At 46.4% G+C, this 16,896-nt stretch overlaps 1 protein-coding gene across 2 annotated transcripts; it reads right to left on the minus strand.

Moving 5' to 3' along the window:
* Window positions 1-797: 797 nt before the first annotated feature.
* On the minus strand, window positions 798-13,605 carry CDK1 (cyclin dependent kinase 1). Of its 2 annotated transcripts, none has more exons than XM_082222495.1 (8): window positions 13,474-13,605; window positions 10,659-10,716; window positions 8,719-8,875; window positions 6,510-6,633; window positions 4,807-4,977; window positions 3,191-3,354; window positions 2,378-2,519; window positions 798-1,134 (listed from the first exon to the last, which is right to left on the minus strand). In XM_082222495.1, the coding sequence occupies exons 2-8, from the start codon at window positions 10,693-10,695 to the stop codon at window positions 1,018-1,020; spliced, it is 912 nt and encodes a 303-aa protein (XP_082078621.1). In that variant the 5' UTR covers window positions 10,696-10,716; window positions 13,474-13,605; the 3' UTR covers window positions 798-1,017. The 2 variants fall into 2 exon arrangements, with proteins under 2 accessions (XP_082078621.1, XP_082078620.1); XM_082222494.1 differs by having other exon boundaries at window positions 13,404-13,560.
* Window positions 13,606-16,896: the final 3,291 nt, after the last annotated feature.

Consider the following 16,896-nt stretch of genomic DNA (forward strand, 5'->3'; position numbering starts at 1 on the left):
CAGGTCTTTTTTCCTCCCCAGCCGGAACTCAGTTCTGGCACCTCCCAGGTGTTCATCATTGCCATTACAAGGGAGGAATTTGTGGTGAGTTCCTGCACCTCTTTCTATAGAAAAACAGCACTAATTACTAACAAAATGCTCACCATTATGACAGAGAGGACGTGTGATGGGCTGCATCTATGTGCTCCATGCATACCGCATTTGCTATGCCTATCAGTGAGCAGCAGGCTACACCCACAGGGCGATTGCGCACCCCCCCATTACACAACACCTGCTTCCAACCCATGTAAGCAAATTGTTGGATTTCACAGCTAGGTGGGGTAGGGGCAACCATTTAAGTTCTCTCCAACCATCGGGGGGGGGGGGGAGGAAGATCAAGCCTGTCCCTGTCTAGTTAGCAGTTTCTTTTATCTATCAGATTGTATCCAATGGTACCCGCCCCATCTGCTAATCTAGTGAAGGCTCCCATCAGTGTGACAGCAGCCTTATTGCCCCTTCCCCAGATCTTCAGAGTATTGAGGAAGCCTTCGGTGTGGGGAGTAGTGCTGGGGGTGGGAAGAGAGGGGGAGAGAGATGAATCTGTTAAAATAGCCGCAATCCTTTTCACAAAATCCATATCAAAACTCAAATACGTAATTCCTTTTTTTGGCAACTGCCGTGCAAATTTGTTTCCTTTAGTTATGTTGGGAGGTTGATGCTGAAGAACTGGGACCTCCTCTGCTCCCATGCCAGATTTAAAGTTTTATTATTATTATTATTATTAATTATTATTATTTATATATAATGGTGAGCTTCACTGAGCAGTGTACAGCTTTATTGAAAGTGAATAGGTTAATATTTACAATTAAAGGAAGATTCAAACCAAAGCACTCTATAGACAGGGCTACAGTTTTAGAATAGGACAAGACAGACACATATAAAAACGGGGATATCAATAAACTTCGACAGTGGGGGGGGGGGAATACCATGAGTTTCAGTATTTCTGCTTCAACCACATTCAGGTTGTTTCAGGGGCAGTTAGCATTTCTTGATCCGATTGGCTGGTAGTTTGGATTTGTCCAAGTCATCAAAGTAAGGATGATTCAGAGCCACGCGGCCAGAAATCCTTTTTGCTGGATCATAGGTCAACATTTTCTGCAAGTGGAAACAAAGGAAGGTTACACACTGGCCTCTTGCTGTGCAGGGGAGCCTAGAGAGATCAGAGTCCTCAGAACCGGACTTTCCATGGTGTATCTCAGACCAAGATGTACAGCATTCAAGTTTCTATTCTTTTAGAAGTATTAGACACTAGGCCAAGACCTTTAGGGTGGGAAAGGATGTGTCCTCACCTGCCCCTAGCTTAATACCATCACTTCCTTCCCAACGTCAACACTTGGGGCTGCTGACTTGAGCCCCAGTTCATATATTATTATTCTATGGCACACTCTTCACAAGCCTCTTCTATCTGCTACACAGGTGACCTAACCTATGAAATAGACACTCAAATGTGCTCAGGTCCAACCCACCCAACGCTTCTCCACTCTTCCTTTTCTGAAGGAGGAGAGATGGCGTGAATTGGGCACCCACGCCTTATGAAAGCGACGGAGTGATGCAACGTGTAATGTAACCCACCACAGCCTGTTAACTTTGCCCAGTAAACTTCCGCAGGTTCTCCAGTGAGAATGGAATCGTCCTGTGACAATTTGGTAACTGGTACAAACCAGGAGTGAGGATGGGGTGGAGAGGGGACTTTTATAAAACCCAGTGTAGATATGTAGACAAGAGAGCGAAAGACTCCTCTGTCACTGCGCAAGAATTCTGGGTCACCCTATGAAACTGATGCGGCAGTTGTTTCAGGACAGATGAACAAAAAGACCCCCAAGTGCTTCTTCTCCACGCAATTATATTTACGGCATTCACATCCTGTACGATTGCAGCCATGGTCACAGTTTCAGATGGCTTTTCGGGGGGAGATTAGACATCTCCTCCATGAGCTTGTTTTTATCATCAGTAGCGAACAGCCATGGTGGTAGAGTAGAACCTCCATGTTCAGAGGCAGCACACCTAGAAATAGCAGCTGGAGAAGCAACAGCTGGGGAGGGCTTTTGCCTTTGCGCCCTGCTTCCAAAGGTGTGCAGGTGGGCACCAGTGGCAAGTACAACGCTGGACTGTGTCAGCCTTTGCCCCAAGGCAGCAGGCCTCTCTGTCTTGCCTTTTTATAGCTGTACAAAACCCCAAGAATATTAAACAGCTTATCTGCATACATCTGGACAGATTAAACCCTGTGCAGGCTTACAAAATGATTTCAGTAAGGTACAACACTGTCTATGTTGCATCAGAATGATTTTTTTAAAAAAATGATACACAAGTTTTATGAGAGTGAAACAGGTTCGCTTACCAAAAGCAGGTCTAGTCCATCCTCATTCAGGTTTTTCACCAGAGAGGCCAGGCTGCTCGGTTTCCACTTGGGGAATGTGTTCTTGTAATCCTGCAAGGATTCTACTTCCGGCCACACGTCATTGTTGGGCGTCCCCAAAGCTCTACAAGGAAAACAGTCAAAAGGGGGTGGATTAAGCAGCCTTGGCAAATCTGCTCGAATGGATTCAGTCAAACACTTCTTTGAGTGTTACCTACTGAAAGATTCCTGCAGTGATGCTTCAGATTCCAACATAACCGAGACACAAGTTATGCAGCTTTGTGTTGGAACTCTCGGCTTTTAAATATATGTGCGCCAATAAGACTGTACTGCCAAAAGAGAGATATCTGCACTGTGTTTTTGAACCACAAAGAAGGCTATGCAAGAGAAAATAACAGCAATTGCCAGAGAAATAGTTGACAAGACAGTGCTGCAATGCCCTCACCTGACAACAACATCTGAACACCTCCCAGTCTATTTATGATATCCTATACACATTGTTCATAGGATCAGGCTATCAAGGTTGCACTCCCGAGTATATTTACCAATAATAATCCAGTCTCCTTGAAGTGGGACGTGCTTCAAAGCAAATATAGGGAGGACTGTATTTTGTTTCAAATTAGAACAATTTGTTTAGCAGTTTGCCGCTATGACACCGGAAAACCACAGGCCTCAATTGCACCATAATAATTTTTTTTAAAAAAAAAAATTCACACAATTATCAGACCAATGGGATACAACATTTCCGCAGAAGGAAAACAAGACCGCAAACTTTTCTCATTTTAAGTTAGATACCTGAAGATCCTGAACAACTGATCAATTTCTGAATCTCCACGGAAGAGTGCTTGCTTGGTTGCCATTTCAGCAAATATCGTCGCTATGCTCCATATATCGACAGGTGTGGAGTAACGTGCAGAACCTAGCAGCACTTCTGGAGCTCTGTACCACAGAGTTACTACCTAGCACAAGAACAGTGGGCATTAGAAGGCTTTTTTAAATTTAAAAAACCCCACCAGCTGGGGGGGGGGGGAAGGATTTAGCGTGCTTTGGAACAATTATGCATGAATTACTGCACTCAACCACACTGTCTAGCATACGACATTTCTGGAATCAGCATGCCAGTTTCTGAAGTCGTTTTTCAAAGAAAAAGAAAAAAAGCCGCCGAGTTTTCTAGTTCCTATTTTGTAAGCGAATATACTCAAGGAAGTTCGCGTATTAATTGTTTGAGGTGAATTCTTGCCCCGATCGTCTCAGTCCTTTCTTCCACGCTCAACCTCATTTCATCTGCATAGCTATCATGTAAAAGGAGATCACACAGAGCAACAGCATCTGGCTCAAAGCTCCTCCATGAGCTCCCTGGTTTTTTTATTAAGTCCACTACTTCCTTACATCTTAAAAGCCCCCAACTGCCATGGGGAGGCGCAGCAAGGCCCCCCCACGACTGTGGGAAGGTGTGGTGAGGTCTGCTGCGAGGATACCCACAGAGCCCTCCGCTTCCACAGGGAGGCGCAGTGGGGTCCTCTGCTGCCGCAGGGAGGCCTGGCAAGGTCAACCGCCACCGTGAATAGGTGCAGTGAGGCCCGCCACCACCACAGGGATTCCTGGGAGGCCCTCTGCCACTGCAGATACATAGCATGATATATCGAGATATCATGTTTAGTTGGTGATATATTGTGATATCGAACACCAGACGTCACCCAGCCCTAGACAGACCGGGGTCTGATTCAACAGGGCTCTTCTTAATAGCATGCAGCAACCTCCTTAATAAGCAACATTAAATGGGAAAAAAACTTGCTAGCCTCAGTGTAGGAATTATTTTTTCCATATATTTTTAAAATAAATTATCCAAAGGTATTTCAAGGCATTTATCATTGTATATAGTTTCTTCATGGGACGTGTTTGGCGCTGTGGGTTAGACCACAGAGCCTCGGACTTGCCAATCAGAAGGTCAGTGGTTCAAATCCCCGCGGCGGGGTGAGCTCCCATTGCTCAGTCCCTGCTCCTGCCAACCTAGCAGTTCGAAAGCATGTCAAAGTGCAAGTAGATAAATAGGTAAGAAAGGTAAACGGCGTTTCCATGCGCTGCTCTGGTTCACCAGAAGCGGCTTAGTCATGCTGACCACATGACCCGGAAGCTGTACGCCAGCTTCCTCGGCCAATAAAGCGAGATGAGCGCCGCAACCCCAGAGTCGGCCACGACTGGACCTAATGGTCAGGGGTTACCTTTATAGTTTCTTCTTCTTGACATTCCAACCCCATCTTTCCTGGTGTTGTTTTTTTACTGCTTTTTATTAGCTACTTTTAACACAAATGCTTTTATTGCCTAAACCCCAAATCATTGGTTCTTTCAACAATCCACAGCTTATCTCTTTTAGTGTAGGATTTAGCGCAGAGAGATCCACAGTCCCTTACCTCATGGGTGTAGACCCGCACGGGGATGCCGAAAGCTCGAGCCAGGCCAAAGTCGGCCAGTTTAATTACTCCGTTGTCATCAATCAACAAGTTCTGAGGCTTCAGGTCTCTGTGCAGAATTCTCCTCGAGTGACAGAACACAATGCCTTGCAAGATTTGGTACAAGTAACTCTGAAAGAATATTAAAACAGAGTTGGCATTGGAAGACGGTGTGTTCAGAAGGGCATGCACTTCACCTCTTGTGTGCCCAAAGGAGAAGGGTGTGGTAAAAATAGGTATTACAAAACCTTCTATCCCTTACAGCGGTTCCCACCCTGTGGGTCCCCAGATGTTGTTGGACTACAATTCCCATCATCCCTGAGCTCTGGCCTTGCTAGCTAGGGGTGATGGGAGTTGTAGTTCAACAACATCTGGCGACCCACAGGTTGAGAAAGGCTGCTTTAGAAGAATGGAGCCGCTTACACTAGGTTCCTAGCGGTCTGCAATCCAGGCTACGTGAGTCCAATCACATACACCTCATTTGCTGAAATGCATCCCTCGCTCCCCTTGTCCACTATCAAGCTTTAGCTTGCAAGCTTTTCGGGGCTCTGGACCTATCTTTGCTGATGTTACAAGAAAGGAGGACTCCAACAAAACAACAGGTAGACCTTTCCTGACAGCAGGAGCTGTTCGACAGTGGAACAGACTCCCACAAGGAGCGTTGGACTCTCCTTCTCCTTGGAGGTTTTTAAGCAGAGGCTGGGTGGCCATCTGTCATAGATGCTTTTGTTGAGATTCCTGCATTGCAGGGGGTTGGACTAGATGACCCTTGGGGTCCCTCCCAACTCTACAATTCTGTGAAACCGAAACATCATGCATCATGCACTGATGGCACTAACTAAAACAAAAGACAAATGAATGGTGACAAGCAGATCCACACGCGTTTAACTTCAATATGATGTCGCAGTGGCACCTCCACGTCATTTACTAGGGTGATTTTATAGATAAAATGGCTAGAGAAGCTGCTTCTTACAAAGAGTCAGCTTCAAATTTCAGTAAACCCCCTAAAAAACCATTCCAGTGGTACCTTGGTTCTCGAACTTAATCCGTTCCGGGAGTCCGTTCGACTCCCAAAACTGTTCGAAAACCAAGGCACGGCTACGGATTGGCTGCAGGAGCTTCCTGCACTCAGTCGAAAGTCGTGCCGGACGTTTGGCTTTCAAAAAACGTTTGCAAACCAAAACACTTCTGGGTTTGCGGCGTTTGAGAGCCGATTTGTTAGGGAGCCAAGCCATTAGAGAACCAAGCTACCACTGTGCTGCCCTGTTTTGCATCTAGAACACTGAATTAGCACAAGGGGAATAACCTTTAAGATGTGACACAGGAGAACACAAAAGCCCTGAAATACCTGTGATCCTCAACACAGGCTTCAAAATTGCCTGTTGGCTGCCATGTGGGCCACCAATTCTGTTGCAGCTGTTTGCTGCAGAACAATTCACAGCAGTCATTTTCAAACTTTGTTTCTAGATATCCTCACCGCGCATTGGGATCTTACAAAAGGATCCTGGATGGCAAGGACTGTGATGATGGAGAAGCATTGGCCAAACACAACTTGCCTACTCTTACCAATTCACCCCAAGAGTCTCTGGCAGACAGATCAACGTAGACGGGGTTCCGTGGGCAGGTAGGGCAAAAGCTACCCATCTGCAGTATCGTTTCCTTACCTTAACAAGCATACGATCTAGGTACTGCCCAGATGGGATGGAGTCCAAGTATTTCTTGAGATCCATAGAAAGAAATTCAAATATCAGGTAAAGTCTTGAGTCTTGCATAAGAACATCCTGAAGACTGAAAAGAATTTTCTTTTATTTAAGAAAGTCAAAACAGTTCAAATCTTTTCACCAAGCATACAATGTGGGTTTGTTATATGGAGCACTAAGGCCCCTTCATGTAACTGGACGAACATCCCATAGTTTATTATACTTCTATCTAATCAGCCATCGTAACATGCCGAGCTAAGGTTTCTGCAGGTTCACTGCATATACATGCCTATGTGAAAGCTGGTAATTACACATGCTGCCTGATCCATTAAGCTTACAGCTATAAATCTTATGAAGATGACGGATGACTGAGAATTATAAATTAATGTGAAACAGAGAGGCCTAAATGAAACTAGCTTAATACACTTAGTTATTTAAGCATATGTTCACCAGGGTGCATATAGTTGTTTCAAAGGTGAACATTTAGGCACTCAACCCAGTATAGTGTTCTGCTTAGTACTATCAGCACTTGTTTCTGTAGTGGGGTGGGAGAGCTGAGAAAAATGCCAATATATTTCGCATCTGGCAGCCAATGTTCTGCTTTGGTTTCAGGTAGTACACGAGTAAGGTAAAGATAAAGGGACCCCTGACCATTAGGTCCAGTCGTGGCCGACTCTGGGGTTGCAGCGCTCATCTCACTTTATTAGCCGAGGGAGCCGGCGGACAGCTTCCCGGTCATGTGGCCAGCATGACTAAGCCACTTCTGGTGAACCAGAGCAGCGCATGAAAACACCGTTTACCTTCCCGTCAGAGCAGTACCTATTTATCTACTTGCACTTTGATGTGCTTTTGAACTGCTAGGTTGGCAGGAGCAGGGGCCCAGCCCGTCGCGGGGATTCGAACCACCAACCATCTGGTCGGAAAGCCCTAGGCTCTGTGGTTTAACCCACAGCGCCACCCGCGTCTACATGGGTAGATGAGTCTAGAAATGTTGAATTCAGAAGAGCTTTGGATTTAAACTAAGTGTATGATTTTCTGAGCAACAAATTTAATCATATTCAAGCCAGATACGCATTAAATTTAACCAAAATTTTGGGCAGATCTCCAGGTTAGGCTTTAGACGGAACACCCACTCAAGTTACCTTCTCATAATTAAACTACCTTAATTCCTGGTGGTGGTTCAACAGAGAAGCTCTACCAAGTTAAGTCAAAATAACTAGGCCCTCTGAAGCAGCATGGAGCCTTCCTTGAGAAAGTCTGAGTCTGTTATTAAAAGTATGCTGAAATAACCAAGGATGTAAAAAAATGAACATGGTCCAGCCACAGTTAAGCATCTTTCAGTCCCACTGATCTTAAAGGCATTTAAGCATATGCTGAACTCTCCCACTGAAAGACAAGGACTTGGAAACGCTTCACGTTTGATTGTTTAGTAAGCGTTTCCTTTTGGTACCACACATGCCGCCTTGCATGCTACAAGAAACGCTGCAGAATATATGCAAACTGGGGTGCTCTTCCTCTCCACATGCATAAGGTTGTTTGTAAACTCTAATTACATTAAGTGTCTATAGAGGGCAACTAAGTATCCAGCCTACCTAAAGAAACACGAATCATATGTATGTAGAAAAAGAACAAGCGCAGGACCCATCTAAGCACTTTTGCTGGGGAACTTAATTCCAGGTTTGTTCAAGTGGGGCTTACCATCAGCCACTTTTGCAAAGGACACAACCTTAAACGCAGTGCTTACTTTGTGTCTGTCTGTTGGGCAGGGGATGATGACATGAGAAATGCTGGAAAGGACCAGCCCTTATGTGTCTTAAAGCCCAATAGTGGACAGCAAGCTGCTCTGCTCAAACTGACCTCCCTCCAGTGGTCACTGCTGTATAGCCAACACTTCTGCCGGTGTGTTTACAACCAGGCTGGCCCACTCTAACATGCAGCAACACAGCCAGAAAGGTCAGGTGAGCATCATAGCCCAATCATGCCATCAGCTGCTGCTTAACTCATCACCAACCGGACCCTTCAGGGTACCTTTCAACTCCAATTCCCTCACCATCACACATGAAAGACGCCCTCACATTTTTAGGTGTAATTCAGCAGACTCATTGAGTGCCGAAAAAAGGGACGAAAACCCCATTTTATAGCTGAAACCCAGGTTATACAGGTGCAGACATACCAGACTATGTTGGGATGACGTAGCTCTTTTAATAAGGAAATCTCTCTGATTGCAGTGCTGGGAACACCTTCTTCGTCGTTCTCTAACCGGATTTTCTTCATGGCCACCACTTGGCCTGTAGCTTTGTGTTTGCCTTTATACACAACACCATAAGTGCCTAATGGGGGGAAAGCTCCAGTTTAATCCTCTGGACACAGACACCAGGTTTGCACAATACGTTAAACCAGAGGCTGGCAACCTAAGGCCCATGGGCCTCCCAGAACTGGCCCATGGCCGGTTCCATGGATAGGTGAGGAGAACCTGTGGGGGGTTTTTCGTGGAGCGGGCGCCATTTTTTCCCACCGACATCTCCCCCCCCCTCCACCGTGGTGGAACTTCCTCCCTCCTCTCAGTGTAGCAAATCACCAGCCAATCACCCGCTAAGGTTTGAGGCCCTGGCCAATGGGCAAGCGGCTGCTGCGCATGGCCAAGAGGAGGAAGGGGGCTGGGCTGAGCTGACTAAGCGCATTTCCAGCAGCCCCTCGTCAGAGCAAGCTGTTTGGTGCCGCCACTCTGCCAAGCGCAGTTCCTGTGCCTGCCCTTGCAAGCGGCAGAGGCTGTCGGTGGAGGAACGAGCAGCCCGAAAGCAGCCCTTTCGGGCTGCTCGTTCCTCCTCTGACGCTGCCGTCACCAGCCTCTGCCTCTTGGCAGCACCCTAGGTACGGAGGACAGGAGGGGCTGGGGGAAAGAGAAACCCCCTCTGCCATGTGTCCATGCGTGCACACACACATGCACTACGGCCCACCAGGAGGTTTGTGGTGCGGTCAACCGGCCCACCCCCCAAAAAGCTTGCTGACCCCTGCATTAAGCCAACCCAATTGTGTGAACTCCCAACGAGCTAGCAGTGTCTTCTGCAGTGTTAGAAACTCAGGTATGTAATCTAATTGCCAAATGGCACCTTAAACCTGGGTTATGGTCGCCACAAAGGAATGTATTATTATTTAATTCATTTCTTTTTTATAACACTTTAGATTTTAAAGAACAAATCTCAAACTGGTTTACAAGACATTAAAACATCAAATAAAACAATCCAGAATAAAATCAATTCAAACTTCAAGGAAAATATTTCTGATCTTTCTCCAAGTGACGTTTTGCTTCCCCCAGCCGCCAACCTGGCATCCAGGTCTCCACGTGATTGCAGTTGGACCCACACCAGTCAAAAAGTGTGCCTTGCTGATTCTGGTCTTCTGAATCTGGGCTAGTGGTTGAGCTCTCTCTTCAACAACCACACTGTAGCCAAGTTTTATTACTAGCTATGACTTGTGGTTTCCAAGGAGAGGTCAAGGACAAGGTTTAGGTGATGCCCTTAGCTGAAGCCTGGCTTCGCTCAGCATGCCATGGGAGTAAAGGAGCAAAGCTCCTCTCCAGGAGCCCACACTGCCCCACTAAGATCACCATGTTGTGACAACCAGGGCATGGGCATAGGTTTAACATGATACAAAACCTTTCAGCCCAAAGATGGAAGCATGTTGCCCTGAGCAAGCATCTATGTCCTATTTGGGCATTCAGTTTACAAGTGCATGTGCAACAACCAAGGGAAAGTGGCAGGTTGCCCAGTGAGGTGGGGCTGATAATTTTCCAGGGCTTTATTTCTCCACACAAAATTTCCCATTTCATAAATTCACTAGTAGTAATGAAGAGGTGCCAATTGCAAATACAATATTAAGGAAGCAGTTTCGGAATCACAATGCAAGCTTTTCAGTGATCATCCCTAGGCAGGTATGTGGGTTAGCACACCATGCAGTTCTTTGGGGTGCTACATTTTATTAGTGAGTGGGGGACTCTCGTGACCCATGTAAGTGCCATCAATGACTCTGACTCAATGAGACTTGCTTCCAAGTATATAGATGCCTTCTTTGCAAGACAAAGAAAGATTATGTAATAGATCAAATGTTACCTACCTTCACCAATCTTTTCTATTTTCGTGTAGTCGTCCATTATTCCTCAATATGAAAAGGCCTGAAACAGAACAAGGAGAGTCAAGCAGTTGTAGTGACAGGGGCATCCCTACAATTATTTATTTTTTCAAAGAGAAGGGTTTCCAAAGCCGCTTTGGTGTGTTTTCAAGGGCACGTAGATCTTTTCCTTCCTGCAGTAATTCAGCCAGCTGTAATTAAGCTAAAGCAAAGGTATTTTGCCCTATTACTGCCATCCTGCAAAAGAAGTCAACTAGAAGGCATCCTTCCCTCTTGTTCCAGTTAATTTGACCTATAGCAGTTCAAGTCTGGGTTGAAAAGGCTTAGAATTTGCAGAGAAAGGGCAAGTAAAGGTTTAACCAAAAGCTGCCCTGGAGACACAAGCAGCCATAGAGGGGGCCCGCATAAGTGTCAGAATCAAAGGGGCAAGGCAGAAGTCATTGAAAGCAAGCTCTAGTTTTAGTGCCACCATTAAGAAAGCCCCGTCTCTTGTGCATGCCAGCCTAACATATTAAAAACAGGCACTGAAGAAGAGCACTCAGGTAGGATAGAAGATAACCAAGTCCCAAGCAATTTAGCGTTTTAAAGATTAAGACCAGCACATTGAACTGAGTCTGGAAGCAAACAGGTAGCTACTCCAACCAGTGGAAAACTTGAGTTATGCAGATCTTCTGGCTCCTACCAACATTTGGGCTCCAACATTCTGTATCAGCTGCAGCTTCCAGATGCAGTTCCTCATAAAATACAGCAGTCTAGTTTGCAGGTCACCAGATAACCAAGGCCAGGTCTGATCATTGATCTAAACAGGGGCTGCATGTGAGATACAAGCTGGAGCTTGTGAAAAGACTCCTGGCCACTACAGCTACCTGTGTCTGACCGTGACAAATCCAGGAGACCCTCCAAGCTGCACATCTGGTTCCTCAGGTGGAGTTCTACCACATCCAGGGCTGGTTGCAAATCATCATCATCATTTTATTTGTACAGTGGTACCTCAGGTTAAGTACTTAATTCGTTCCAGAGGTCTGTTTTTAACCTGAAGCACCACTTTAGCTAAAGAGGCCTCCTGCTGCTGCTGTGCCACCAGAGCCCAATTTCTGTTCTTATCCTGAAGGAAAGTTCTTAACCTGAAGCACTATTTCTGGGTTAGCGGAGTGTGTAACCTGAAGCATATGTAACCTGAAGCGTATGTAACGCGAGGTACCACTGTATGTCACCTTTCCATAGTTAAAACTTCTCAAAGCAGCTTATAACATGAGAAGATTTATATAATTACAAAAGTAGTCCCAAACAAGAAAGAAAAATAAAACTTTTAAAAGAGCACAACCAAATATCAATGAACAGCAACAAGAACCCAAGTGACACCCTGATCCAGGAATCTGATCGGCAGCCTCAGCTTTTGTAGCTGGAGTCAGCCAGGGCCCCGCCTTCTCAGGCCAAGTGGAGAAAGGCCTGCAAGGCAGGACTCTCAGCCAAAGTGGTCTGTGGCCTATTCGGCAGCCTCAGCTTTTGCAGCTGGAGTCAGCCAGGACCCCTTTCTCGAGTGGGAAAGAGATAGAGCTGCATGTCATCTGCCTATGAATGACACATTGGGGATAAGAGGGAATCCTCATAAGCCAACAGAAATCACCTAGTGCTACCAAAGATACTGACCATCTCAGAAGAAGAGAACCATTGTAGTATTGTGTCCCCACCTCCCTAAACAAAAGCCAGTCAAGGATGCCATGATTAATGGTATCAAAGGACACTGAGAAATCCTAAGGGAATTTTTTTTTTTTTTTTTTTGGGGGGGGGTGTTGCACTTCCACTTTCCAGTCCCAGACAAAAGTTATTCACCAGGGCAATCATTACATGTCCATATTGGGAGTTTATATAGTTTTAGGTTGGCAGATACATATAGAAAGAATGAAAGACAGTAGTTTGCACTTCTTAATATTGCATTTATTTGCTAGGTGTTTGCCAAGCGGGAGAGACCCATCTAGCAGCTTTTTTAAGTTATTGCACAAGCCGTAAAGTGACATCTGCTTAAATGCATTCCAGAAAACTCCTTTCCGTGCCTATGATCCTGAGAATAGTCAAGGCAACAGAAGCTGCAGTCTGAAAAGGCCACAGTCCAGCTCACAAGTGCTGCACTCACTGCATGTCTGCTTGCTCATACAGGAGGCCACATGCTAAGGCCAGGAGAGTCAAGTGCAGATTTACAAAGGCCAAGGAGAAAGAGATCTTGGGGATTAGGTAAGCACATGGGGGAGAGATAAGAACAAACCTCTAGCTGTCTCCCCTCCAATCCACCAGATAGACTAGATTTTTAACACGCTATACCCAGATCAGAGAGAAAGAAGAGTTCAGAAATACTCTGGCTAGCCTTCCCCCCCCACCCGCCCCCCCTACAGGGGTTGCTCAAAAGTAATCCCCAGTGGGTGGTAAGTTTGCAGCCTTCAGAATAAAAAACTTATTTTTTAAAAAAAAAGAGGAAGTGAGTTAAGGGATGCAGTTTGGGGAAAACGCAACATTTATTCTGTGGCTTTTTTAAAAAAAGTTCTCCAACTCATCCAGGCAAAAGTGAAGGGAGAATGCACAAGAACACAAGAGTTGCACATTTATTTTAAAAAGTGGGGCTTAATGCGCTCCCCCTACTCCTGCCCTTTATCCTCCCGGCAGCCTCCTGCCCTGGTTTATCCCAGCCACGGGTCTCTATCTCCCGCCCCCACGTCCCCCTTGCAGCCCCCTTACCCTCTCCGCCCGGGCCAGCCCCACTGCTTCCAGCCGTTCCCCTCGCCTCCCTGCGAAAACAAGGACGCACCTTCCGAAGAACCGGCGGAGGAAGCGGAGGCGGCGGCTTAGCAGCGCCTGCTTAAGAGAGGCCGAGCGCAGTCGGATTCAAATCGACCGCGCTGAGCCGACTCCCAACGCGCCAATGGGGCCGCGCCGCTGCTTTCAAAAGGGCCAATCGGAGGGCAGGCGCCAAAGCCGGGCAGAAGAGCGGCCCCGTTGCCACGCAGCGGGCGGGCGCAGCAACCAGAGCAGAAGGGTTCTGCGGAGCGTGCTTTTCTCCACCCGCCGCCGCCTGTTATTGCCAAGGAATTCGAACGTGGGCGGGTGTAATTGGTGTTTGGCGTTTTAGGTTTGCATTCTCGCTTTTCGGCTGGAAGAGCCTTTCTGGAACAAGCGGTGTTTTTGTTTTTGCAGAGGACTTCTTCCGCAATTCAGGAGTCCGCCTGCTCCTCCCCTCTTAAACGGGTCTCCCCGATGCACCTTCAACTGCGCTCCACGACAGGCGCAAATTCATCGGTGAAGTTCTCCTGTTGCTTGGGAAAGCTTCACCTGCTGAATTTCTGCCTGCGCAACTTTAAAGCCACATGGATGCATAGAATTGTAGAGTTGGAAGGGATTCTGAGGGTCATCTAGTCCAGGCTTCCTCAACCTCGGCCCTCCAGATGTTTTTGGCCTACAACTCCCATGATCCCTAGCTTGCTGGACCAGTGGTCAGGGATGGTGGGAATTGTAGTCCCAAAACAGCTGGAGACCCAAGTTTTGGAAACCCTGCTCTTAAGACAAGCCTTGGGTCAGTGAGGCCATATGAAAGTGTGGGCTCCAGGAGAGAAGTTTGCAGCTGCCCTGCTGCTCCCCAGTCATCTTTGCTACACACTGTGCTAAGTAAGCCAACTGGGACTCCTTGGTTGAGCTCTCATCCCTAGCCACAAGCTCCAGCCAAGGTTAGTTCTTGTTCTTAGCATGCTATTCCAGTTAGGCCTGTATCTCTATTTCAGTTATAGAATCGTAGAACTGTAGAGTTGGAAGGGACCATGAGGATCATCTAGTCCAAGCCCCTGCAATGTAGGTATTTTTTGCTCAGTGTAGGGCTTGAACCCACAATCCTGAGATTAATGTTCTACCAGCGGAGCTATCCCAGTCCCCTCATACCCTCCCAACATTTCTCCAATGAAAATAGGGAAGTCCCATTCCATAATAATAATAAATTTTATTTATATCCCGCCCTCCCCAGCCGAAGCGGGCTCAGGGCGGCTAACAACAATAAAACAGTACAACACAACACTCTAAAATCATTCATTATAAAATTAATTCAAATCAAACCAATGGCAACCATTGGGCCAGAGCTCCGCGAAGATTGCCGAAGGAGGGAGTCAGGCTGTGCCCTGGCCAAAAGCCTGGTGGAACAGCTCTGTCTTGCAGGTCCTGCGGAAGGATATCAAGCCCCGCAGGGCCCTAGTCTCTTGTGACAGAGCATTCTACCAGATCGGAGCCACAGCCGAAAAAGCCCTGGCTCTAGTTACTATTATGTTACTATTTGTAGCCTACACACCTTACTGGGTTCCCTAGCCACTCTGGGCAGCTTCCAACATATATAAAAATATAATAAACATTTTTTTAAAAAAACTTTCCTGTACAGGATTGCCTTCAGATGGCTCAGGAGTCATAACTCCATACCCTCCAACATTTATCCAGTGAAAATAGGGACACCCTAAGGAAAAGTGGGACATTCTGGGATCAAATCAGAAACCGGCATGATTTCTCTAAATCAGGGATGTCCCTGGAAAATAGGGAGACTTGGAGGGTCTGCCCTCTCTCTATTTCTGCATTTGAATTTCTACATATAAGCATAAGCAAATGCTATGCAAATCTGTGTCCTCTTTTAGGCAACTTGTAAGTAGCTGCCCTACCCAGAAGTACACTGCCTCTGAATATGACGGTTCCAGTGCTATCCAACAAAATTAACAGCCAATGGGAGACAGATACGCTGGGTGTCTCGTATTGGTCCATTGTCTCATGCAAATACTGCAGGGCGGGCAGATTAATATTCTTCCTCCCTGAAGGGGAAACCTGTTGCAGAATAATTTTGTATATCAAGGTCAATTGGTTTGTACGATTCTTCCTTTTTGACACATCAGGATTTTTAAAAATAAATAAATATTGATTTACTGATTGTGCTTCAGGGGTAAGTATCAGCAGGATGTGGGAAGATCCAGTTGTGGACCAGTTGAAGGCTGAGTGCCTGCCAGCAGTAGTGCACCTGCAGGATTAATTAACAATGGCGGTCCAGGTATATTGACCTCCAGGTGGGAGGAATTTAAATCTCAGGCCAGCCAGCATATAGCCACTATAGGTTCTAAGGCAACTAAATCTCCCGAATGGGATCTGCCACAGAATCCAAAAGAGCTATTGCATTAGGCAAAACAGCCCTGCCTGCAAATAACATCCCCAGCGAAGGAAAATACAGTAGTGTGGTTATTCTGCACAAGAAAATTGAACATTTTGGATCCCTGTGAGGGACAGGCAAGAAGGATGCACGCTATCTCACCCCTCTGAGGACAAAACTGGCTTTAAGCAGCATAACACACAGTGATGAGGGTGGCAGAGACTTACCTACAGCTGATTCAGCAGATGGGCAGGCTGTTCTTTTTCCTTTACGTTTTTTCTGAGTCTGCAGTTGCAGGGTTAGGCGTGCTGTGACTGAAAATTAACATCTGCCAGTTTTACTCCCCTTTATGGATGACATGAGATACGGAGCGTAGTGGATGCATGTTAAAAAAAAACATTCTGTTCTCTGAAATCAAGGTCAAGCCCCATGGCTCATAAACTTTCAAGTCAAATCCTTTCGCTGAATATGGATGTCTTTGTAACACACCTTGCAAGTGGTTATAAGAGTGAAGTCCGCTTGGGTCAAATGATGAGTGGCTCGACATGAAGCTGATGAGACTTTGCCTTTGATTTTGAGCCTCTGGGGAAGTGTGCAGGTGAAGCTGTTAACCACCTTCTGGGGCCAAAAACAGTATGGCTATGCGATGGTGCAATCAGGTCACATGCTGCTTGGCCACGTGTCACGGGCATCTGGCTCTCTTCACAGGTAGGTTTGATCTTGGGTCATATGAATTCTCCCCTGTCCACTACTCTAGTAAGTCGCAACTTGTTCTGCAGATGAGCCCCACTCCTTCTCAGGGCCCGTGGTCTAATTTATCACGTTGGCACTGTACGGTTCCTCCAAGAAGCTCGTGGCAGCCTAAATGGGGTTAACGCATTTTGCCTTCTTGGACCAAAGTTCTCCAGCAAACTTCATCACCACACCACACTGGCTTTTCTTACTGTCCAAAACCTCTCTTTGGTCGTTTGCTGCACAGTCTCACACCTACCATATATCTTCACAAACAACAAAGAAAGGTGTCAGCTCTACATAACACTGAGAACTAGTGCTGTTCTGAAAAATGCA

Source organism: Podarcis vaucheri (assembly GCF_965113315.1).
Source record: "Podarcis vaucheri genome assembly, chromosome: 5".
Classification (NCBI taxonomy): domain Eukaryota; kingdom Metazoa; phylum Chordata; class Lepidosauria; order Squamata; family Lacertidae; genus Podarcis; species Podarcis vaucheri.